Source organism: Amblyomma americanum, chromosome 8, assembly GCF_052857255.1.
Source record: "Amblyomma americanum isolate KBUSLIRL-KWMA chromosome 8, ASM5285725v1, whole genome shotgun sequence".
NCBI lineage: Eukaryota > Metazoa > Arthropoda > Arachnida > Ixodida > Ixodidae > Amblyomma > Amblyomma americanum.
The window spans coordinates 37,340,991-37,365,320 of NC_135504.1; the positions used below are offsets into that span (position 1 = coordinate 37,340,991).

The window sequence follows — 24,330 nt, forward strand, 5'->3', positions numbered from 1 at the left end:
ATTACTTAGCCTGATAGCTGGTGCTAGCTATGTTAGTGAGGTGCTTCGTAATGTACAGGCGCTCACAACCCTGTCTACAGCGCTCGACCGGCGTGCTCTGTTGTGGGCCTGATCCATATTTTAAAGAAATGAGTTAAACACAGTCTATGTTAATGTGCATGCACGTTAAGATCAGGTGCCAAGCTAGGTCATCTTAAATGACCCAAGTGTACACCCCGGTACACCGAGCACTCTAAACAGGTGTGTGGACGACTGTACTACCAGTAACAAATGAAACGTAAACGGGATACGTAAACAGGATCTTCGACGGAAGTCAGTCTGGTTGGGTAGGCGTCGGTTTTCTCGCAAACAGGATACATGTAATGCAAAAGCAAGTAATACAAAAATAGCTGCTGCAGAAGAAATAAGGGTGGGGCGCATTAACACTTCCACGAAGTTGCCTTCGTGCCATCCAAGTGGAAATCCAAGTGTGCTAGTATGTGGTCTCCCTCATCTAGAAGTTCGTTTCGCTGTTCCCATTTCATTTGTTGCTGACAGTACCTCTAGCATTATGACTGACATTTGTGTACACCCGAGCTCTTGTAATCGCACCAGTTGGGAATATCTCGGCTGGCTGTGTTAAGCATTATAAAAAAAAAATGTCTGTTTATCTGAAATTTGGTGGCCCATGGGTTGCCAGGTTACCGATGGGCGGGCATGCAGTATTTTTTGGGTACTGCTGCCCCTACACCAGATGTTGCTAATATATACTTCCAAAATTTTAACTCCCTACTGGCTACTCCCAAAGGTATATTTGTATGCATTTGCTAACCATCAAAAAAGGATTCAGTTAGTCTTGCTTATGGAAACCTACAGCAGTGGCCTGGTTTCAGTAACTATATGACTGTCATGTAACTATATGACTGTCAAGTTCAAACCTCGGTTTTGTGTTCACGTGAAAGTTTGAAGATCAGGTCAGTTGGCCTGCAATTGGTTCATTTCGTTCATTCTGCACAAGGTGCTTGCAGATATGGTCTAGTTGGGGTAGAAGTGGGATTGAAATCCAAGACATTGGCTATCTGCTTGCTTATACGTACGTACAGTCGCCAGCAAAAGTTTTCGGGACGCGATTTCTTGGAAAAACATTGTAGCTCCACCTCGCTACTCAGTCACCTGATATTGTTACCAGAGGAAGGAGCATGTAGGTGCCTAGTATCTTCATACATTTTAAGCAATTGGCTTGCATGACTGTGTGGGAATAAATTTTTTTCCACACACCCACGTCCCGTAAACTTTTGCTGGTGATAGTACATACCATTGTCACCAGTAGTAAACAATGTAATGAAGAGGCTTCTCGTAAGTAAATGACTTGTACGGCATCTTCGACAACTGACTGAGCGGCATTGAAAAATTTCGAACTAGTTTGGAACCTCATCGCTGTGGTTGCTTAGAAGTTTTTCGTGCCGTGGCAGCAAAAACTGCGAGTGTTTTCGCTTGCATGTGAAATGGGCTTAAGGCTGATCCTACTAATCTGCAATTACATCTGAGTATGCATAACAAGAAAATTTCTTCTGCAGCCCTTAAAGTGATGAGACAGACTGGCAGCACTTTTTGACAGCAAACACTATTTTCAAATTTTCTTGGATTACACTGAATTTTTGGAGAGTTACACTAAGAATAATTTTAGGTACAGTGCAGAAATATGTTTGTCTTGCAAGATGTAATGCCCCCAGCAATAATGCTTTTGGTGCTGTAAAATTTTACTGAATGAATCATTTCAACTTTTATATTCTTTTATAGTCTCGCAATGCACTAGTTACCACGGCTGCTCTGGCCCTAGGTGGCAGACGAGTAACTGCATGTCGAAAGTTTTGATATGTGTTGCTTGAGCTGGGAAAGTTTGCTGCTCAAATTCTGTCATGTAGTCAGTGTTGTAGCCATCGGGCCATATCTGGATGACCTCCTTGCATATGAGCAAATTATGAAGACCTGAGCTACGTCTCTCCCATTGCCCTTCAATACCAAGCTTGCCACCACATCTACTGTGTCAATCCTCGGTAGGAGCTTATCAAAGGCACATTAATGCCACCTCAAGCACTGATCCAATACTGCATAAAAAAAACAACACTGCTCCACCTTCTTGTCGTCGGAGAAACTCGCTCGGAAAGTACAGTAATATGAACACAGCTGACTGAAAATCAAAACGCTCTAGAGTTCACGATACTAATTTATTTCCCACACGTGGTCCATCACTTCTGCTTGACAGTCTTCTTCTTTTTCGGTTTCACAGCAAGCTTCTTGCTCTTTGTGCCCTTGTCCTTCTTAGCCGCTGGAAGCTTGACCGTTTTCCGTCGATTCTGGCGAGATTTCTTGTTGCTCAGAGCACTCCGGATGAGCAGTTTACGGCACTTTGCTTTGGCCTCAAACCTGCACAGGAGGAAATGTCGACGTCAAACGGTTGGCATTTGTCAGCGGGCATCAAAACTGGACCACACCAAAACCTTAGTTTTAAAGTAAAATTAAGAAATCTCATTCTGAAAACATTTGTTGCACAAAATGGTAACCTTCGAACAGTGCACTTCCTATTTACACTAAGCTTGGCAGGTTGTTTTGAAATCGGCAACCCAATGAGCGCTCCATATTACTGATTTTTGTTCAAAATGCCATACCAACTAGTCCAACTATCCAGTACAGTCGACTCGCAATAATCCGGACATGATGGGGACTGTGAGTCTGTTCGAATTACAGTAACACTTTGATAATTTGATATTGGTTAATTCCAAATCCCAGATAATTGATTAAATTTCTGCGTTCCCGTAATTTCAAATGTACACTTTACCGGATAATTTGAGCCAGCACCTTGCATCGGCTCGGTTAATACGAAAGTCTGGAGGGTGCTACGTAGGAACACGCCGAGTTCGACTGATAACGTAGCATCACGTCACATGTGTAAATGGTGTGAGAGCCCACATTAAGCAGCGCAACACCGAATAAGGCTCTCTCGCTGTTGCGAAAACAACGGCAACACTTCAAATTAGCACTCAGCGCAGTGACATCATGACAGCCTAAGCAGCACCATGCAACAGGATCATGCCCTGCCATTCACCTATGCCTAACAGCGAACAATTGGAGGCAACCGGTGCACTCAGGCTATGTTGGTACCGACATTGAATATAGTTGCTGTTTCGTGTATGCTGTGCGTCATGCCGAACTCATTGATACAAAATTCACCGTGCCAGCCCTGGATTGCCTGGATGGACTGCGTGTCCTCTCTTCTCATTGCTCCTTTCCGGCCGGCAGCAGCTCCTATTGTAAGCCCATCTGTGCAAGCTCCATTAAGCGTCGCCACGCCCCTTACCTGTCACATACAACTTTGGCTGCCGCCCTCGCACCCAGTGAGACCGTCGGAGTGCCGACGAATGGCAAAGAGCTTTGCCAGTAATTGAGTTACATGAAGAAAGATGCAAGAGGTGCTCTGAGGGTGTCTAAACTGATGTGATTGAAATTCTCGTGACTGCCAATGACACTGTGACCCTGACGAGTCTAAACGAGCTTCTACTGTAGGAAGAGTTAATCGTTAAACATCAATCAAATCTTTGTTGAGCGAAATATGGCAGCAGCTCTGAAGTCCTGCATGTGGTTGAATGTTTCGTGCTTGCCTTTTAAAAAAAGCCACCAATTCAAATATCTTATGTGGTGCAACGGGCTTCGAGTTAATGAGGTTATACTACAAGTTTGGTTTCAATAAACTAAAGTTAAAATTAAGTACATCAGAATTAATGACAGTCCACAGCACTTTGGCTATCAGGGAAAAAAACAAATCTCGTACCAAATAAAATGGAACGCCTTGTATATATGCCCTTGTACATTGCACAATAGTTTGGTTTGATGCCAGTGCTGTGGGCACCATCCTTCCTGTATCCACAGTCTGCGGCTTGTTTGAGACGCTGATCTTCACGTGGCACTCACTTGCGTGTGGTCTCCTTGGCAGCCTCCTCTTGGATCTCCAGAAGACGCCTCAGCCTTTTGTCGCCGAGCTTCTCATCCGTGAAGTCTTTGCCGCCCTTTTGCAATGTGACGTGGCCTGTCTGCTTCACCGACACACGGGCGCCCGGTATGGTGCTCAGGTCACCCAAGACGTCCCCCTCTGCCTTGCGAGGCTTGGGCAGGCGGACGGAATTGCGGGAACCTGTGTTGAAATTGATGTTTATAGCTCGCAGCACAGAACTACACACAGGATGGAGTGGCATACAAAAGATGAGTGCCAACTTTCAACGGCGTTTATTGTTGGTTCATTTGAATTAGAGGCACGAGACAAGCAAGAAAATCAAACAGCCATATAAATAAATAATTACCCAAAAGGCAGCAAAGCAATGCAAGCAAGATGTGTGCCAAAGCTTAAAAGCATTCGGTACTTTATAACGAAAACGGGCATCCTTTTCAGCCTATCTTCAGCGCATGATAGCCTACATAACTTATGCACCATAAGTCACATCATAACTGTTCATAGCCACTGCGGAGGCCTGTGTCACAATGGCTGCACTCTTAAACCTGACGTAGATGGCCCAATTTTTGCGCAGACGTTAAAGCTGCATAGCATGTACAAGATGGGCTCAGGACTCAATAGAAGAGGATTACATTAACAACTTCAAACATATGTAAGCAGTGCAACATCTGTAAGCAGACCTACCAAATGACATGTAGAGGGGCAGGCTGGGCGACTTCTGTGTTTTGATGTGCAGCGAGAGCACGTTTGGCCAGCCACCCGGCAGACGCCAGCTGAGCACCTCGCAAGCGGCCATCACATTCTCGGCTGCATCGGCATCCCTCATTGCCAGGTTGGCTACCTTCACCGAACTGCGGGCACAGGTCAAAGGGTCGTAGCTCAACTCACTTGTGCATGGTCACAGGAAAGGAATACTTTTCACGAGTAGCAGATGCAACACAATTATCGTACAGAAACAGCTTCACTAGTGCGGCAACGATGGTGTCGACGCAGCTGATGCCAGCATCAGCAACTACCAAGCAACACAACACATGCCTTGGCTTCTGTGCCGCACCTGCTGAATGGAACATGGAAAGTCAGTAGATGAATTACCATTTTGACCTTGACACCTATCAAAACATTACCAGTCATGCTCACACATCATGAAAGCATTTATTACCAGCTTGACAGTTTTGTTGTGACATCAAGGTCAAACTGATACAGTTTACTTGTAGCCAAGCACAACTTAACAATGCAGCAACAAATGCCCCTCAGAGGATGCCCTCCGACCAATGGCATCAACCTATTGCCATGACTCATGAGTTATGGCATTGCACCTGCTCATGCGGTATCACAGAAAACGTGAAGGTGCAAGGCGATTGACCATGACGTCAAGATAATAGGTCGAAGGCATTGGTTGGACGGCTTTCTTTGACGGTGTTTTCTACTGCGCTGTTGAGCCACAGCCGGCTACAGTGGCTTTGAATGTCCTGTTAAGCAAGCGTTACCTAGGAAATGAAGAACAAAGCCCTTCCAGCAACTAAGCATAACCTACAGCAACATGTTGCAAGTATTGGCCATGTCACTGAGAGCAATTCGCTTGGAGTCCTGGGGATTTAGGAAACGATGACAGACTCTGTATGCCCACCTTGCAGTTCCTTCTCCACGAAGGGGAAGCTCTGTGGAGGACAAGACGTCTTCGATGTCACGCCTGAGGTGCTTGGATGACAGGTCAATGCGCCTCGGCAACCTGAACACAAGTGTTGCGTATTTTGCAGTTAAAGGTGGGCTTACCAATACTGTTGCGTCGGTCAAGTGTGCAACTGTAGGCTTACACACAGAATGTGAGTTATGCTTCCGAAGCCTGTCAGAAAATTTCAACAGCTTTTTTTATCGCCACATGACATGCCTGTACCCAAATTCCAGGACCAAAACTGATAATTTTTTTCTTGCTTTCTTTTTGTTTTAACATTTTCTGCACCTCTACTTTGTTCCCCACCAAACCCCAATACCGCATTCAGAGTTGCGTGTTGGCTAATTAAATGTGCTTTTCTAATTATTATTACAGAGCTCTCTGTCTCTATCTTTAGGAGCAACATTTTGAATCTTTATAAGTAAACTAGCAGTAGTATGTGATCATTTATTAAACAAAACAAAAATGAAGGAAAAATTACTTGCCGGCCGCAGCAACTGTTATCGGATACTGAAGCACCTGAGCTGCGGCCAGCAGAAATAAAAGGACAGAGAACGGACAGGAAGGTTAAGTAAAAGAGGAAACAAAAAAGGAAGAATGGACAAGGTTAGGGACATAGTTAATGGCACTATTATTGGTTTATTGGGGCTATGAGGGACGCCGTAGTGAAGGGCTCCGGAAACTTCGACCACCTGGGTTTCTTTAACGTGCACTGACATCACACAGTACATGGGCGTCTAGAATTTCGCCCTCACAGAAATTCCACCGCTGCGGCCGGGATCGAACACGCGTCTTCGGCAGGATCGGCACGCGACGCACATATGCACCACGAGGCGGCTGGCAGCGGTGGCGCGGGTACAGAAGACAAATATGTACAAACTGCGTGTGCAGTGTGTCCTGTCACAAAAAATAAATCACATGCACATGGTACACTGCACAGAACAGACTGTGCAGGGGTGCCCTAAGTAATATGCAATGCTGATTTTCGGATCCAATTTCTGCTAAATTAAAAAAGAAAAATCGGCTGCTTCCAAGTTGGAACTGCTATGGGTGGTCATGTCACGGTGTGAACCACAGCACCAACTATCGCAAGTATTGGAAACAGTTTTTCAACACCAAGGTTATTAAAATTTTCAATCTGAGAGCTTAGCAGAACACAGAGATGGCAAAAATATTGAGGGTTTCAGCACCTTTCATGCTTAGATAGCTTACAGCCAGCACATGCACCGAACCGATGAATTCAAATGTTTTCATTCCGTTTTTCCCAAATACAATCCCAAAAGAACACCTGTTTCGATCAGCAATGTGCACGAGAAATATACAAGCCCAAGAACAGACAGCCCTCACTTGTTTTTGGCAAAAAACTCCTTTCCGAGAAGGCGATGCAACATGGGCAGAATCTTGCTGTCGCCCAAGAAGACATCGTAGCCTGCGCATAGGTTGCGCTTGCTCTCATACGGTGTGTACTCTGTGCGAAGTTGGCGCAGTGGTATGATCTGAAATACAAACCAGTACAGAAGTCAGTCTATCATTAAAGGGAAAATGACTCAAGTTGGCCTCTAATTATCGCACACTAATCACAAAGAAATGAACTAAAAATGGAGCTTTTATAAGTTAGAAAAGACCAAGAAACGAAACACAGGTGGCGCCACCATTTGCCGTTTTCACAAGCAAAGTGTGGCGATGATGAGACAGTTTTGTTTTGTTTGTGCAGATCCCCGACGCCAGGCTACAGTGCTATCTGGCCTCAGGAGGAGATCACGGAAGTCCCTTTCGGTGTTGACATCACGAGATTGAATTGAGTGGTGGGGAAAAGTTTTCAATCCAATTTTATCCAAAATAAATGTGCCTTTTTGCTTCTCAGCAAACATCAACATAGCCAGGAAGAGCCCTGGAATCTATTTTTACTAAAAACAAGTTGGATGAAGTCGTCCCCGGTGCCGCTTCAAGACTGCACACAAGGACCTTAGGCTTGCATTTGTGGAAGTTTAATCGTAAGTGCCACCTACCTATCACACCATGCAGTAAGTTGTGTGCAAGCAATTTAAATGAGATTTGATGATTATCAGGAAAGTGCAACAATTTACTACAGTACAAAACATATGACTATGACTGCCTGGTGCAGGACTTCACAGCGAGTTCCGAGATTATATCACCAGCTGATCACTGCTGCTTGGAGCCCTTCATAATGATGGTACTGTGACAGAACCACCAATAAGCAACACTAAAGGTAGTTTCATGGTTCAAGTTTTTGAGGAACATTTAACAACAGTGAGCCATTAAGATAAGCACTTAATACTCAGGGATGGTACTGTGCAGCTTAAACTCATTAAACAGGGCACTGCTTAGACTGTGTGCTCTGTTTAACATAACTGCGCATTGCCAAAGTTATAAACTCGCTTCAAAGCACTGATGTCCAGAATCTTAGTTTTTGTAGATGCGCTGTTTACATAACATGACAGCGGCAACCAACAAAGTGTCCATAGGTCAAAAAGTATCCAACCAAAAGGAACCAAAGTACCTTCTGCCATAAAATGATGCAACTAGTTTTGTAACGTAGCGTGCTGTGTTTGACGCCACACAGTGAAATAAGCAGCTCTGTAACATTGCGTACAGTGCTGCTGTTTGCACCACGAGCTAACGACACTTACGTCTATGTTTCTCGTAACGCCGGCGATGGCCAGCAATTCCTTGTAGTGATCGACCGTCAACTCGCTGTCAGCACGTTTGTCCTTCTTGTCCAGATCCCCCGTGAAAAGGCAGACCTCTGTTTTTTCTGTTGTCAGGCTGTGCGGCAGATTTCTGAAACGTTTATTTAGAGAGCGCCATTTGTAAGCGTGAAGTGTAAGGAAAATACCACATGATCAGACACAATTCCACGGCCCGCGCCGACATAGCGCAGAGTTTAGGAGCCGGACAACCGCGGCGTTCTGAAAGCTCTTAGCATGCTTGCAGATACTTGCATCCTGATCCACTGGGCGTTTTTGTTGTAGGGAATCTTCTTAAGGGTAAACTGCAGGTAAACGTCGTGCTCCAACTGGGAATCCTCTTCTAAAAGACTCTTTACAGACTTCTTGGTGAGGTGCTTGCGCTCTATGGTTCTCAGCGCTTTTATGGCCTCGACAACCTAAAAAAAAAAACTGAAAATTAGGCAGCGTCAAACCTCCGCCACTTTGGTCAAGGATCGTTTAACGTAATCACTGTCGCGTGCAGTACAGCGTACGAGGTGTTACAAAACGATTGGTTGTTATTCGTAAAACCACGCACCTGTTTGACATCCACGTGGGCTGCCATCTTGAGCAAGGCAGATGTCTTGAGTGGAGAGAATTGACTTTGGACGGCTTTGGATGCGATTTCCCCCAAAGCGAAACTAACGTAGTTGAAGCCATCGCAATACTGTGCAGCTTTTTATATTTTTTAAGTTTTAAATAAAGTCACTCAAGTATTGTGCAATTTTTAAAATGCCGGCATACTACTAGAAGTGGTGGCAAAGGAATGAAAAACGAAGTGCACTACGGCGGAATTCAGTCAAGACCGAGTCAATCCAAGACGTAGCTGCTAAGTCTACTTCGCGTTTCTTTGGTCCGAACTCTTTTCTGCTGCAGCTCATCGTGATGCGCTACGTTCTTTGCCCGCGCGCTTTCTGCACACGTGCGGCTTGCTTATATTGAAGTCCTCCTCTAAAGTTTGTTCGTCGCAACGCACGCAACGATGCCCGAGAAACTTTCGGGATACGAGTTTTGGACGAAAGTCCTCAACAGCCCCAAGTTCGTCGTCGCGCCGATGGTTGACCAAAGCGAGTTGGCGTGGCGATTGCTGAGTCGTAGACACGGTGCCCAACTCTGCTACACGCCCATGCTTCACGCTGCCGTGTTTCTCAAGGACCCCAAGTACCGCCAGGAGAGTTTGGTCAGCTGTGACGAGGACACACCGCTCATCGTTCAGGTTGTATACCTCGCCTGTCGCGGTGGCTGTGACACGGTTGCAATGGTGGCTGCTTAGACCTGGCTTTTTCTTTTGGATTGGCACCTGTTGCCAGTATCAGCGACTGGCGTATATCGCCACGACAAGCTGTAAAGCCAAATGATGGGCTATGGAAGCATTCCTGTGTGTGCTCTTCTTGTAATGAATGCTGTCCTTGATGCCACCGGTCACATATTGGATGGAGCTCCGCGCGATTTAACTTAATTTTCGTTTTCTCACACAATTGAATGTGTGCAATCAACTTCAGGTAACTGGGGCGCACGGCACTCGGCATACGTCGCTGCCAAAAGACTTCTTTTCGAGGAAATAATAGCAGCTGGTGGCTTGCGAATATGTGCTAAATCAGCAGCGACAATCGGCTCTGCGAAATTAGGCTGAAAACCGTTCTGGCCACTAGCTAAACCCTTACTTTTTGTACCGCAGTGGTGTCCTAGTGGTTTGAGCATCCGCCTCGCATGCGGAAGGTGCGGGGTTCGATCCCTAGTGCCGACCCCTTCCCCTGCATGACGCTCGTCTTCTTCGGGGTGAGTTGCTTGGGAAATGGATCTTTGACCCCACCTTGAATAGAAAAAAAAAAAAAAACCTTGTTCCATGGCGCTTTATGACCACAGATGCCCAATTGTATTCTGTAAATAAATAAATAATAAATAAAAATTAATCATCATCCTTTGTTTTTGTGATTTGCAGTTCTGTGCCAACGACCCCGACGTGCTGTTCGAGGCTTCTCGCATGGTGGTTGGACACTGCTGTGCTGTTGATCTCAACTTGGGCTGCCCGCAGGCCATTGCCCGAGCCGGGCATTACGGAGCTTTTCTTCAAGACGAGTGGGACCTACTCTCCAAAATGGGTGAGGTCTTGCTCAGAGGTGTTCTAAGTTGAGCACGTCGTGGTAAACAGTGCAGAAGTTGACAGGTCAGAGAACAAGAAGCGTGCAGTATGGTCACTGACTTCCAGTTGCATCTTCTGCTTCGAGAAGAAGGTAAAGCAAGAAGCAAAGCAAGGTAGGAGGCAAGAAATATGAAGTCGAAGGGAACTTATGCGTGGCAATGCAAGCTTATGCATGTCCAGCGAGTGAGTTCCTTAACCGACAAGGTGTCTGTGGGTTGGCTGACACACTTGTGAAATTTCTTTGTGATGTGCTAGCTTTGACAACTTAAGGGAAGTGTTTTAGTAAGGAAGATTCAGTTGAGTGTCAGCACCAGTGCTAGGTACCTCTTGTTCTCGGGTCCACTGCACGAGTTTTAACTGCTTTTTGCAGTTACTCTTGACATTCATTGCTCTGGGTGTTGCTTAACAGGGGATGTGCAAATTGAAGCCACGGTCATTCACTGCTTATGCAGCTAGTGACTCCATCCAGACTACTGCCTCTAGATTACTGCTTCCTTTGGTACATCACTGTTAATTATTCCTTTAGATTATCATCGTTTCTGCCCCCCCTGCAGAGTCAGAGAACAGCAGACTGTGTGCTTGCCAGCTTTGCAAGAAAAGTAAACTTGTTGAATACGAGAGATTGTGATAGATGCGTGGGTTTTCGCACGGTGAAGAACTTGGGGTTACTCTTGATCTGTCGGCAGTTTTTGCAAATGACCGAGTATGGCTATGTGATCCCGCAGCTTGTGTGCAAGCTGAAACATTTAGGGCTTCAAAAAAAGCTCACTGTTGGATTTGTCACACGTAAAATTATATTATGCGGGCACTTGTTTTTGGAGACTAGGTATACTTGGTTTGAATAACGCGCTACACACTAACAAAACGACAACTGGAACGGAGGACACAGGACAAGCGCACTACACACTAATAAAACGACAACTGGATCGGAGGACACAGGACAAGCGCCAACTGGAACGACAACTGGAATGGAGGACACAGGACAAGCGGATCGGAGGACACAGGACAAGCGCACTACACACTAATAAAACGACAACTGGATCGGAGGACACAGGACAAGCGCGCTTGTCCTGTGTCCTCCGATCCGCTTGTCCTGTGTCCTCCGTTCTAGTTGTCGTTTTGTTAGTGCGTAGCACGTTATTCAAACCAAATGTACTACCAACTAGCCCACATTGCTGCCTTGCTTACTAGGTATACATTGGCCAATGTCTGCCTTAAGGCATGTGCGAACAGTGAGTTAATTACGAAATGTTTCTCCTGTTATTCATTCCACCTTGCAGTGAACAAACTTCACACGGAGCTTGAGATTCCAATCACTTGCAAGGTGCGGGTGTTCCCAGAAGTAGAGAAGACTGTTCAATACGCCAAAATGCTTGAAGCTGCTGGGTGCCAGGTCTGTACCATTCACTGTCTTTGTCACTGTGCTTGTTTCTTGTAAATGGCGCATTTGCGAGCATTTGCATTTGATAACTGAACGCTTGTTGTTGGCAGCTTGTCAGTGTCGTTGCTAGAATGCTACTTTGTCTATTAAATTTTGTGCTGTTTCCTGTCAGTTGAAATTGTTGCCGAGCGCTTTGCGTGAACAGCATCTGCTGTCGTGTTCTAGTGCTTTGACTTTTGTCTATAAGGCAATCTGTTTAGATGGTATCTAACTTTCAAAAAATAGATATACGCACACTTTGCTTGTTTTGCATTCCTCTTGTTAAAATTTATAGTTTTCCTCATAGACTAAGTAGTTCTTGTGTAATGATGACAGTTATGAAAGTAGATATTAGTTGTACTTAAGATATGCCTTGCTGGGACCACTAGTCAGCAGTGTCCACTGTACAGTAGTACAGTGGTGTACTGGTGTAACAGTAGGATCCTTTCTCTTGATCATTGTTAGTTGAACTTCACTATACAGCTGTTGTCACAACGGCTAACTCTGTTTGATGTGTAAATAAAAGAGGTGTCTGGGGGCTGGCTTGAAGCCAACTGCTTTCTCCTTTCTAGCTGGGAGAGGTACGAATGCACATATCTAATTTTTTCTGTGCGCTGTATGGAAGAACAAAGCAGTCTCTTAATTAATTAGCTGCATGACTTCACCTAGAAGCTCTTCAACTTTTCTAATATATTTGTGACTGCATTCGTCAGGTCCTGACCGTTCACGGTCGTACAAGAGACCAGAAAGGCCCGTCCACTGGCCTGGCTAACTGGGAACACATCAAGGCTGTCAAGTGAGTCCTGGAAGTCTCGTTTTCTCTAGTCAAGTGACAGAGTTAAAAGGATTGTTTAACTGGTTTGACGATTTGATTTGGCACAAGTCTTTCTGGCAGAAAATTTTCACAAAAACTCCTCTGGCATTGACTGTTCTCTCCTAGGTGACCTAAACTTTTACTGGGCATCAGCATGGCTCCAGGGGCCTAATAATTAGTGCACACTCTGTCACAAAACGTTTTTAACTTGACAAAATTTATTGTTCGTCAAGTGCAGTGTTCTTTTCTCTCAAGAGTTAGTATTCACATTGCATTATTCATTCTTTTTCCCTTCCTGCCTCAGATAGTCTGCATATGAAATAATGAGCAGTTTTGCACTTGAATGTGTGTGTATCCGGGCAGGACTGCAGCTTTTAATTGTGAATAATTTGAATGAATGGGCTGGGCGTCACAGTTTGCATCATATATCATATCATCTATCATATCATATTTCTCTTGACCAGGCATCTGCTTGCAATATCCTTGGAACATGATCCCCACCTTCATGGCATGTGCATCTGGGTTGCTTACATTTGCAGGGAAAATGTCAAGATCCCAGTGATTGCAAATGGAAACATTCAGTACCTCCATGACGCTGTGCGATGCCTTGAAGAGACTGGCGTCGATGCAGTCATGTCAGCTGGTGGGTTACTTGAAACACTTTCTGTTGGTGTGGTGCTGTGTTAACGCATGAACACTAGAGTTAGTCCACCTTGGAGTGAACTATTGCCTTAGTTATTTTTTTTTTTGTGAAACCTAGTTACTGAAGGCTTAGTGTTGTTTCAGCTACATGGTCTCATACTTTCTCCGTAGCTGTATACTTCTGTTGTGCAAAACATCTTGGCATTTATCAGTATCATTTTGCTTCTCTAAACAGTAAAATCTTGATGATACGAATTTCACAGGTTTGTGGAGAAATCTTGTACCATCCGAAATGAACAAAATCCATGTGCAGAAGCACGGGTACTGCATTCATGCAGATCTGTTTACGGCCCACGGAATTTATTTGTGGCTGCACAGCCGCTGTTCGCCAGTCGTGTACCGTGCGGCTGATTGTGGCATCAGCAATGTGCGGGCTGCGTGCCATGGCTGATTGCTCATGGTGTGTACTGTACAACAGGGGATTTTGGCTTTGGTGATGTGCAGGCAGCACTTGGTACTTGAGTATGTGCCCACAACTTGTGCATTCGTATCATCCGTAGTGGTGCAGGAGAGTGTTTGGAGCATCTGAAGTTCTGCACATTGTACACGATGCCCTCTGACCAGGGGATTTTACAAATTTGCATTATCCATAAATTCGTTGCAATTGTGGTCATATTATTGAGGTTCTGTTGTGTTACTCCTTACGTTAGTAGAGTTGGAGCTGTTCTGTGCACAGTTAAAACTGCTGAAGTAACAGGGTGTGGTGTGGCTGAATGGCTTTGGCGTTCAGCAGCTGATCTCAAGGTCATGGGGTGAAATAGCAGCTGTGGCGGCTGCATTTCAATGGAGGCGAAATGTAAAATAACGAACACCTGTGTGCTTTGCGATGTTAGTGCATGTTAAAGAATTCCAGGTGTTCTAAATTAATCCTGAGCTGTCCACTACAGCGTCACTCACAGCCCTAGCATCACTTCGGGACGTTAACATGCCACTACCAAACTGCAGAAGCTTTTGTTGTTGGCTGCTGAGCTGGCAGCAAATTTATTGCACTCTTGATTTTTGTGGGAGGCTCAGTCCAGCCAATTTTTTTGTTACATTGGGTTATTTGCTGCCTTTTGTACTTCATCATGGTGGTTTTAAATTTGTGATATACATTTCTCAGAGTGTGATTAGGTTTTCAGGTATTTGTGGTATTACAGGGTCCTCACTTGCAGGATTAGTTGACCAGTAGTTGTTTGCTACCTTTCTTCTAGCACCTCATCTGTATTTTATTTCTTGAATTTTTATTGCTGCGTTCTTATTGGTTGTTTTCACAGAGGGCAACCTGCACAACCCCTACTTGTTCACTGGACGCCAGCGGCCCGTGTGGGAAGCAGCGCTGGAGTATTTGGAGCTGGTCCGGCAATACCCGTGCCCCATCTCGTACATCCGGGGACACTGTTTCAAGCTGCTGCACCACTGGTTAGCATGTGATTGGTCTGATAATCTTGTCATAGACACGAGCCTTAACTTGGCTATGAACTCGGTAAGATCTGAAACTAGTCTGGTGAGAGGAACTTAAATCTTAATGCAGCTTTGCTTTCAGTGTTCTTTGCACCTGGGCATGCTGCATTAGGCTTGCTACACACAAAACAGTGAGCGGTCCAACACTAATGTCCATGCAGTGCTTGCACGGGAAGTGGTGCATATAAATCTCCTTCACTGTCAAACAAATGAGCAAAATGTGCTTTGTGGCATCATAGCAGCAGAGCAGGTGCTGCATGAACCGGGAACGCTTTGCACCGTGTGACTTGCTGGTGTATAGAACAGCATAGACGCACATTGAGAGGCTCACATAAAAGTGCAACAGTGGTAAAGTGGTATGTGAAGTGGCATGTGGCCAGCGGCATTACAATGCACTGGGCAGATGTGTTCCTTCCAAAGTAAGCACAGTTTCAGTTACTGATTTGCAGAAATTCACGTGGCCGTAGCATGCTTTGTTTCGACTCATGGTTTCTTGTTTAGGACCTCAGTATAGCCTCTATTTTCCTGCCGTGTGTCCGCTTTTATGATAGTGCAGATGGCCATTCCAAATGACAGTCTCATATGCGGACTACAGTGTAAATATTCTTGTTATGGAAAGAGATGCTGTCACTGTGTTGTCATATTTTGTATATTGTGAAGTTTTTGACGGCCTTCTTGACAAATTCAATATAAGGCTGTATTAATATTGTATGATGACAGCTGGTCTTGCAGTGGCACATTCAAGCATGGCTTACATATTGTTCTCTTGTCTGTTCAGCATGACCATGCCTGAGAATGTAGATCTGAGAGAAAAGCTAGCCAAGGCAAGCACGGTCGAGACTTTCGAAGAAGTCGCCACAGCCCTTCGGGAAAGACATCAGGTGTGTCAGTCTTGATAGCTCTGTGCTGTTTGTTTTCAGTGCGGTGTAGAAATTATTCTTCTTATTCTCATCCCTCATGTAGTTCATCAAATTCAGGGATCCTGCGTGAGCAGCTGTATTAGGCAGCTTGGAAATGTGTTCCAAATTTGTTCCTTCCTTTTGCATGTGTTTGCTAAGGATAGTTTTTTTGTTTACCTCAGGGATGCATCAAAGAGAGGAAGGGCACACAAAATTGGCAGCAACTTTCTTGCAATTTCTCTCATCGGCGATGGTAGAAAGGCAATTCCAGTCATTCGCAGTATGAAGGTTTATGGTTTACGGGGGTTTAACGTCCCAAAGCGACTCGTGCTATGAGGGACGCAGTAGTGAAGGTCTCCGGAAATTTCGACCACCTGGGGTTCTTTAACGTGCAATGACATCGCACAGTACACGGACCTCTAGAATTTCGCCACCATCGAAATTCAACCGCCACGGCCGGTATCGAACCCGCATCTTTCAGGTCAGCAGCCGAGCACCATAACCACTGAGCTACCGCAGCGGATGAAGGAATTAATACAGAGGCTGGCCCAGCAGTGTTTTGTCTCCACCTTAAATTCTTCATGTTCAATGTGGGGCGATTTGTAAGACAGGAGGAGTAATTGACCTTCAACAGCAGAGTTAGCATAATACAAATTGTATGTTTGGCAACTATGTCATGCGCTTAATTGGCTTTTGGACCATTGGGATTGAGTTTTGTTCACATATACTGCACTGATTGAGTGTTTAGTTACATCCGTTGTTTGTTCATGTCTTAATACCTTTAATGGCCTACCATGCAGGACCAGACTTGGGACCCAGACCCAAACTCTCCTCAAGCAGACCTCCCGTTCCCACCCTGGATCTGCCAGCCGTACGTGAGGCCTGGGTAATGTGAATTCTTTACGACGTGTCCGCATGGTTTATTTGCAGCCAAAAAGAGCTCACATCACAGCCCGCTGGATATTTTTGCGATAGTGTGGTGAAAAGATGTTCTGTAGAAAAGCTGTTCTGCAGATTGAAATGATTCTGTATGGATAATGGCGCCACAGCAGTAGCAAGGTATTAAAGTGTAGTGCAGGTCTCTACTACACGAAAGTCACAGGGTGCCAAAAAAAAACTGTGACAGAGTCTGGAATGTAGTGGCAAAGGGGCATTTTGCATGATTATTTCTGGTGCTGGCTTGTTCAAACAAGCCAGGCCTCAACTTGAGGTTTGACTATCTTTCAATCTGAGTGAAGCTAATTCTGAGGATACTGTCACTGCTAATAATCCTACTGCTAAGTTAAACCTCCTTATAGCAAACAGGTTAAAATTGCAAAATAGTTTTGTATAGCCGAAATTTGCGAGATAAAATTTCGCCAAAAGCTCGGAGAGGTGAAATTTAGTGAGTGGAAGGCTGGCAACTGGCCGATACGTTTTCCGAAGCTTTAGTGCCATTTCGACGCCTCTCGCGGCGATTGCGGCGGCCACAATAGAGTGCCGAACGCCAGTTAGGTTGGCTTCTCCGCCTAAAAGCGGTGTTGCGTGGAAAAAGGAACGCTATCTGCCATTTTCACTGCCTCTATGAGAGTCGACTTGTGCACAGGATGGCTACCGGAACGCTACAACCGACCGTGCCTCTAGTTATGGGACGCTGGAAACAGATGTAAAAGGCACAGGTGCATGCCGACTGCCTGGTGCACTGTTGGCAAGTGTGAGACAAGCGTGAACCATGGCGCGAACGCTAGCCATGCCAACACTTGTCACTTGTGTAGTGAGGCAAAGCCTGCCACCTGTCATCCTAGCAGGCATAGCTTAGCGCTTGGCAGTTCGGTATACAGAGAGTTCTGGCTATAATGGGCTTATATATACAATCGAACCTCGATATAATGAACACGAATATATATTGCAAATTATTGCCGGTATTAAATTCCTACTAAATATTTTTACAAATGCACAATTTTTACTTTATATATATATATATATAACGAACACGGTTGGCCATAAAATGGTTGTAATCGAATTCCCCAGTACCATGTAGTGCCTGCTTGGTTGGCTGGTGGCAGGCTTCGCCACACTACACAAGGGACTGGTGGTGGTGCAGCAAGCATTCGTGCATGTTGTATGCCTTTATCTCACACTCGCCAACAGTGCCACGGTAGGTGGAGTGGCGTGGAGGGTTAATAGCCAGGCGGTCGACACGCACCCATCGACAGTGTTCCACAGGCAGCAGCATGGACTTTCAGTTCCCAGCCTGCTATGCGGCTGTATACAACTCACATTGGCTGACATGGAAGTGGCGAAAATGGCGATAGCTTTCGCTCTGACATACCATTTTCCAACATGACACAACTGTAATGTGGAGGAACTACCCTAGCTGACACTTTGCCTTCCATCGTTGCATGCTGGTGGGGCTGTGAGGGGAAGCCAACTTAACTGCCGCTCATATTTTTGTGGCCATGGGGATTGCTGCAAGCAATTTTGAAACTGCGCTAAAATTTCAGAACAGGTCTCTCCCTAGTCTCTAGTAAGGGTCACCCGAGTTGCCGACCCTGCACTGATTAAATTACGGTGTTCTTGCTTGCGTTATTGATGAAATTTTATGCTACAAATTTTGGCTATATCCAACTACAGTCGAAAACCGCTGCAAAAAAATTCACGGGGTGCGCGAAAAATTTTTTTGAAGCAGAAATTTTGTTGAGGTGAAAACAGCCCAAAAACACTGTCGGGTTGGACAACATAGTCCCAAAACATCATCAGGTTCGTTGAAAGCGTGCTCTGTGAGATGCCGAAGTCCGCAGCAACATCTCCCTTTTTCCTGCCGCTGGATGCTGCACTGATAATTCGTGCCTTCTCTTCAAGAGAAAGGAACTCCCGCTTCCTAGATAAAGTCACCTTGCTCATGTCGATTGCAGCACACAAGCACGTCCTTTGGCGACGGGTTGGTTGCGGCTCTGGCTTGGAAGAAAACGGGAACTTGTTCCCGCGCCTTGTCGCAAGGCAGCCAGCCTGATTTTCATCACCACCAAGAAAATGGCGGTCTTCATGTGCGTTTGACTGAGTGAATCAATTGGTTCCAGCGAAAGTTTAGTGACACAAAGCAGCGTGGACCTACGGAAGTACACAGATGGGCTGCAATATGCTTGTTCTATTGTAAGATAGATTTTTAAGCCCAGCTTCGCATAGCACAAATTTCGTTGAAGCGGAAATGCGCCCCAACAACGGTTGGTTGTGATGAGAACTTTAATCCATGACTTTCTATGGCGAGCAAAAATTTCGTTGAAGCGACGTTTGTTGTAACGGGGCGCGACTGTATATTTACGAATTTTAACCTGCTCTCTATTGCAAGGCTTGACCGTAGTCATTTTATGGCACACCGCATGTGATATGTAAAGTAAGACTGGCATGTGTTTCGTAGAAATATTTAGGAACAGTTCGATAAAGCCAATAATTTTGCAATGTCCATGTTTGTTATATCGAGGTTTGACTTGCTAATTCTGAAACTTGCTTAATTAAGGGTCTTAGAAAGCCATTGTTATTAATGAAGTCACAACTATGAAATCTTCAGGAAACATTTACTTTTGTGTGGGGATTCTAGATATGCCGTTTAGTTAGTTTCATGTAAAACACGTCCTTTTTATGCTATATGTTAGGCAAATTTTTTTGCTGAGAGATTTTGCTGTGGGGCACTTGTGCAAGTGCTTGCGAATGGTTTTTCCTGATGTCGAGGAATGCAGTAAAGGTAACATTATCATTCTGCCTCTCATAGAAGTTGAATGATAGGGCTATGAAATTGCCACTTCAGAAATGAGAAGAGCAGTTTGCATAGTCCCGTGTCTGAAGTAGCAGCTTCAAAGCTCTGTAACGCAGTTACTATGATAGGCAGGACAATAATTTTACCCTGACATCGGGAAAAATCAATGGTATGCATTTTAGCAAGTTCCCTGTAGCAAAACTTCCCTGCCTTGCAGTGAGTTCTTCTATTCCGCTTGCTACAGGCTCCCCTATTCCTTTTTAAATTCGAAACACTTCTCATGTCTCGCCGCCGCGCTGGTTCAGTGTTTATGGTGCCTGGCTGCTGACCTGCAAGATGCGGGTTCGATCCCGGCCGCGGCGGCTGAATTTCGATGGAGGGGAAATGGTAGAGGCCTGTGTACTGTGTGATGTCAGTGCGCGTTAAAGAACCCCAGGTTGGCAAAATTTCTGGAGGCCTTCACTACGGCATCCGTCATAGCCTGAGTCGCTTTGGGACGTTAAACCCCATAAACCAAACTTCTCATCTCTCAGTGATGGCTGTTTTCGTAGGGTTTCTCCTGGGCGAATGCCATTGCTGTCCTCGTCGGTGTATGCCAGAACCCATAACTGTCAGTCTTCACCCCACAAGAGGGCGGAATGTCCGAGATAGTTTTTCTTTTCTTGTCCTTTCGCTTCTTCATTTTTTCTCTCCTCCCTCCAGCCCTAAGGTGGCTCAGGAGACCAAGCGGGACCTGGAAGCGGAGTACCGGAAGCTCCTGGAGCTGGCGGCCGCCATCAAGCGCCCCGCTGACCTGGACCTGCTTAGCCTGTCCCGCAAACAGCTCAAGCGGCTGCGCAAGAACCCCCGCAAGGCATTCGCCAACCGCGAGCAGCTCGTGCCCTGCTCTGGCGCCAGCTGCCCCAACCCCAAGGTGTGTGCGCACAGTTTGCAAGGCTGGTTTCTTCACTTTCCGCGTGAGCGTGCACGAGTGGGATTGTAGATGTTTTCATCTTCGGGTGACAGCGAGAAGGGAACTGCTTGAGGTTGATGCTCTGAAACATGAAATCCGAGCTGCGCCGGCCACATTTCAAGGGAGGGGAATTCCAATAATGCCTGTGCGATGTTGCTCCATGTTAAACCCCAGTTGGTCGAAATTCATCTGCAGCTCTCCGGTGCGGCACCCTTCATAGCCCACGTGCAGATTTGGGACGTTAAAGAGTATAGACACCTAATTTTTTTGTTGTGTGTTTTCTTCTTCGTAATGGTGATGACCGGTTATCAGGAAATGAAAGGCGCGGTAATTGTCCGACTTCTCGACAGACACCTCAATGGCGGACACCTCAACCATGCCATGAGAGAGGGGAGGAAGAAGGGAGCGAAAAAAGAAAGAGAGAAAGAGGTGCCGTAGTGGAGGGCTCCGGAATAATTTCGACCACCTGGGGATCTCTAATGTGCACTGACATCGCACAGCACACGGGCACCTTTTGCGTTTCGCCTCCATCAAAACTCGGCCGCCATGACCAGGTTCAAATCTTCGTAATGATGTGTAAGACATTACTATATACGTGGACCACCATGTGGTATTCACCTGTGACTGCTAAATGGTTTATAATCTAATTTTTTCCTTGACCTGTTTTGGTTTCAAGAGTTGAGTAATGGCTATGCCGTCGAAGGTCTGTGTAAGTGATGTGAAGCCTGAGAAAACTGCATTATACGTAATTGCTGCTTCTTCACTTGTGTTCCGGCTTTTGAGGCAGGCTGGCTTTAGCGTTGTAGGGAATGAAAACAACAAAGCAGCGATTGTCTCCCAATTTTTCTCACGCTTCACGTGACCTGTGTGGAACGTTGGCATCATAGCCATCGCTCGGCTGTTGTAACCAGAACCAATGCAGGTGAGAGAAAAAATTTGATTATAAATTATGCAGCAGTAGTAGGTGAGCACAATGTGGTGATCCATGTGTATATTAATGTCTTGTGCATCATTGCAAAGAAGAAAATAAACCTGTTCATGCCTTCACTTTTCAAACTATGGAGAGTTTTTCTAAATTCTGGTGCTCACAGGACTGATGAGAGAGTGTTTCGGCTTTTTTTCTTATATATATATATATATATATTCGCCTGCATTTCAATGGAATAAAAAAAAAAACTGGGGTGTGTCATTGTTTTATTCGTAAATAAAATGAAAGTAGTAGGAAATAATGATTGTCCACTAATCTACAGCTCGGCATTTTTTTTTTTTTTTTCAGTGTTCAAAGTGTGTTTATGGACTCTGCAAACCTTGCTGTCGTAACCGTTTGAGAGAGAACCTGGAGAATTGTGAAGGTACTTTACTCATGCCTACCATTTTGTCTCTACACATTTATCTTACTTTTGGTGTTCTTTCATGCTTTGGATATCCACTGTTGGCCATCTTAAAATGTGTGTGTCGTAATGAGCTCTTCATTTCCCTATTCCTGTGTGCCACAGTAGCCGACCGATTTTTCGGACTCCAGTAATTCTAACTTTACTGAGGACCTGTCACGCACCTCGTAAGAAACTGTACATTTCACGACCGATATTTCGGACTCTTTGGAGTCCAGAAGTTCAATTTTTCGGTCCAAAGTAGACACCAACAATATCTACTTTATGTCTACAATATCTACTTTAACAATGTGGAGTTCACTTTTCAACCGAGAGTTTGCTTTTTTCGGCCTAATTTAGATGCGAGAGGGCATTGCAGTCACAGCCAACCTGTTCTGCGCCGTTGTGAAAAGCGCCGTCTTGTATTCAAACTGAGTTGGCGAGTGCTGATGGGAGTGAATTAGATGTTCTTGGATAGGCTTGGCAATTTGTTCTCTCCATTTTTGCCATTCGTTGTAATTGCACAGTCTCCGTCACCATCAAAATGGCCTTACAAAGGGTGCGTGATAGCGTTGCAAACAGCCATACATGTTGCAATATGTAGAAATGTCACCGGTGGTATAATAATTAATATTATATTATTTTTATTATTAGTCTGAGTGAAGCTCTTCAGTCCAGTGTATTGGTACGAATCTGTTTCTTCCATATCGAATATGGGGAGAGGAGGTCAGCCATACACATATGAACTGACCATGTTTGGTGAGAATTACAAATCGATTCCTTGGGTTTTTAACAGTATTTTGGGAAAAAATAGTGAACATACTATGTTTGAACAAATTTCCTATGCTCTTATACCCCTGTCACACGGGACTTCTTCACGGCCTTTGCCGTAAAGTTGTCTTATTGCACTAAATGAGGAAAACCGAAAAGGAGCAGCGGCGCTGCTACAAGGCAAATCCAAAGGAGCTAGAACGCGGCCTCCGTGAGTGCCTAAAGTCACCGCTGTGTGTGAAGTGGCGCTAGTAACATTATGAAATTAAAGCAGACGGTAGCACTTCAGCTAAGAGGATAAGAGTGCTTTCATGTATGTTTGAAAAAGTAGCTATCACGATAATAAACGAGCGTTCTGACGGTGAGAAACGGATATTTTGAAACAAAAGTTTCTTTTTTTTTTCATCGTTCCCGGTCCGACCACGGTAGGCACACTTTTCCGTTCGGCTCCTCGTTGTGTGTGAGAAGCGTGCTTTGTTGCTTATGTCCTTGTGCATATTTCAAAGAAATTAGGTTGTGCCTGGTTAGCGTGCTGCCTTAACCATGAGCGACAAACCGCAAGACGCTAGAACGAAGTGTGTAATTGCCATGAAGAGCAAACGAAGAAAAAACAGCAAAGCGAGAAGCGCAAGCACGTGTGTGTCGATGCGGCTGCTGAAAAGCGTTCAAGTCCTTTCTTAGCATTGTGTATGTCTTAAGTCATAGCCTCCTCTACGGTTAAGTGTACTGTAACGCAAAGTTAACCATTAAGATAAATTAGATATTTTTTTACGTTTTCAAAACTAAAAATTGCGTCAATTTTTTATTCTCTGAGCTCGCTAGCTGGCGCTGCCGTCTGGATTGCTCCTTTAAGCAACTTTAAGGCCGCTGACGGCCGCCTTTGCGGCTACGGACCTTTTTCGCAAAGGTCTCGATGCTTTGCCGTGTAGCTGCGCGTCACGCGCCTTTGGGGCAAAGGACCTTAATTCCTAAGGCCTTACAAGTTCCCGTGTGACAGGGGTATCAGTGTCTGTGGCAAGTAATTGTAAACTTTACGGAGAATGTGAAATCTACGGCATTGAAAATTTGTGGCTGAAGGAGTGCTTAAATTGAACGAGTATCCAAGGTAATGTTGTCTGCGACTACCTTTCAGGGCACAGCTTGTTCTACAAGCCCAGGACGGAAGAAGAGGAACTGAAAATGAGAACAGCCAGGGACACTGCTGCCTCAAAAAAAGCCACAAGCTGCGCAACAGAGAGCTCCCTCAGTGAAGCAGACTTCTCGGAACTTCCCACCTGACTGGCATCACAGAAGGAAAAACCAGTTTAAATGTACAGATGTGGAGTAATATATGTAAATAACATCATATGGCCTACTGCTTTCTTTTCTCCATATTAATTGTTATTTGGCTTCTGCTATGATGGTTCACACTGGTTGCAGAACAAAGCGGAATGTGGCATTGGTGGGCGTGCATTCATTTGATTTTCCAGATATTTCTCTTTTGTGAAATAGGACAAGTACACAACTACTACCTTTTTGGCCTAGACCGTCACCCTATATTTGTTTAAGATGCTACGTAAATTCTTGTTCCAGTGTTACTATAATCATTATGGTGGGGTGACCTAAAAGATTTAAAGATAATACCCCCTGCTTGCACCACGTACTTATAATTATGCAAGATACAACAAAGGAACAAGTACCCCTTGAAGGAGATAGTA

The 24,330-nt window shown here is 45.1% G+C and overlaps 2 protein-coding genes across 3 annotated transcripts in view; one reads left to right on the forward strand and one right to left on the reverse strand.

Annotated features, from left to right (window-relative positions):
• Window positions 1-2,188: 2,188 nt before the first annotated feature.
• Window positions 2,189-24,330, reverse strand: part of LOC144101385 (ribosomal L1 domain-containing protein 1-like) — a 486,157-nt gene continuing 464,015 nt past the window's right edge. For both annotated transcript variants that reach the window (XM_077634520.1, XM_077634519.1), the window contains exons 2-9: window positions 8,925-8,957; window positions 8,621-8,784; window positions 8,309-8,459; window positions 7,005-7,153; window positions 5,613-5,714; window positions 4,670-4,836; window positions 3,949-4,168; window positions 2,189-2,406 (exon numbers count right to left, since the gene is read on the reverse strand). In XM_077634520.1, coding sequence (XP_077490646.1) covers window positions 2,229-2,406; window positions 3,949-4,168; window positions 4,670-4,836; window positions 5,613-5,714; window positions 7,005-7,153; window positions 8,309-8,459; window positions 8,621-8,784; window positions 8,925-8,951 — 1,158 coding nt within the window. In that variant the 5' untranslated portion in view covers window positions 8,952-8,957 and the 3' untranslated portion in view covers window positions 2,189-2,228. The remainder of the gene's footprint in view (window positions 2,407-3,948; window positions 4,169-4,669; window positions 4,837-5,612; window positions 5,715-7,004; window positions 7,154-8,308; window positions 8,460-8,620; window positions 8,785-8,924; window positions 8,958-24,330) is intronic.
• On the forward strand, window positions 9,199-23,978 carry Dus1 (Dihydrouridine synthase 1). The gene is made up of 11 exons (XM_077634512.1): window positions 9,199-9,602; window positions 10,329-10,488; window positions 11,810-11,922; window positions 12,663-12,745; window positions 13,303-13,406; window positions 14,722-14,866; window positions 15,687-15,789; window positions 16,608-16,693; window positions 20,243-20,453; window positions 21,769-21,844; window positions 23,766-23,978. The coding sequence occupies exons 1-11, from the start codon at window positions 9,369-9,371 to the stop codon at window positions 23,909-23,911; spliced, it is 1,461 nt and encodes a 486-aa protein (XP_077490638.1). The 5' UTR covers window positions 9,199-9,368; the 3' UTR covers window positions 23,912-23,978.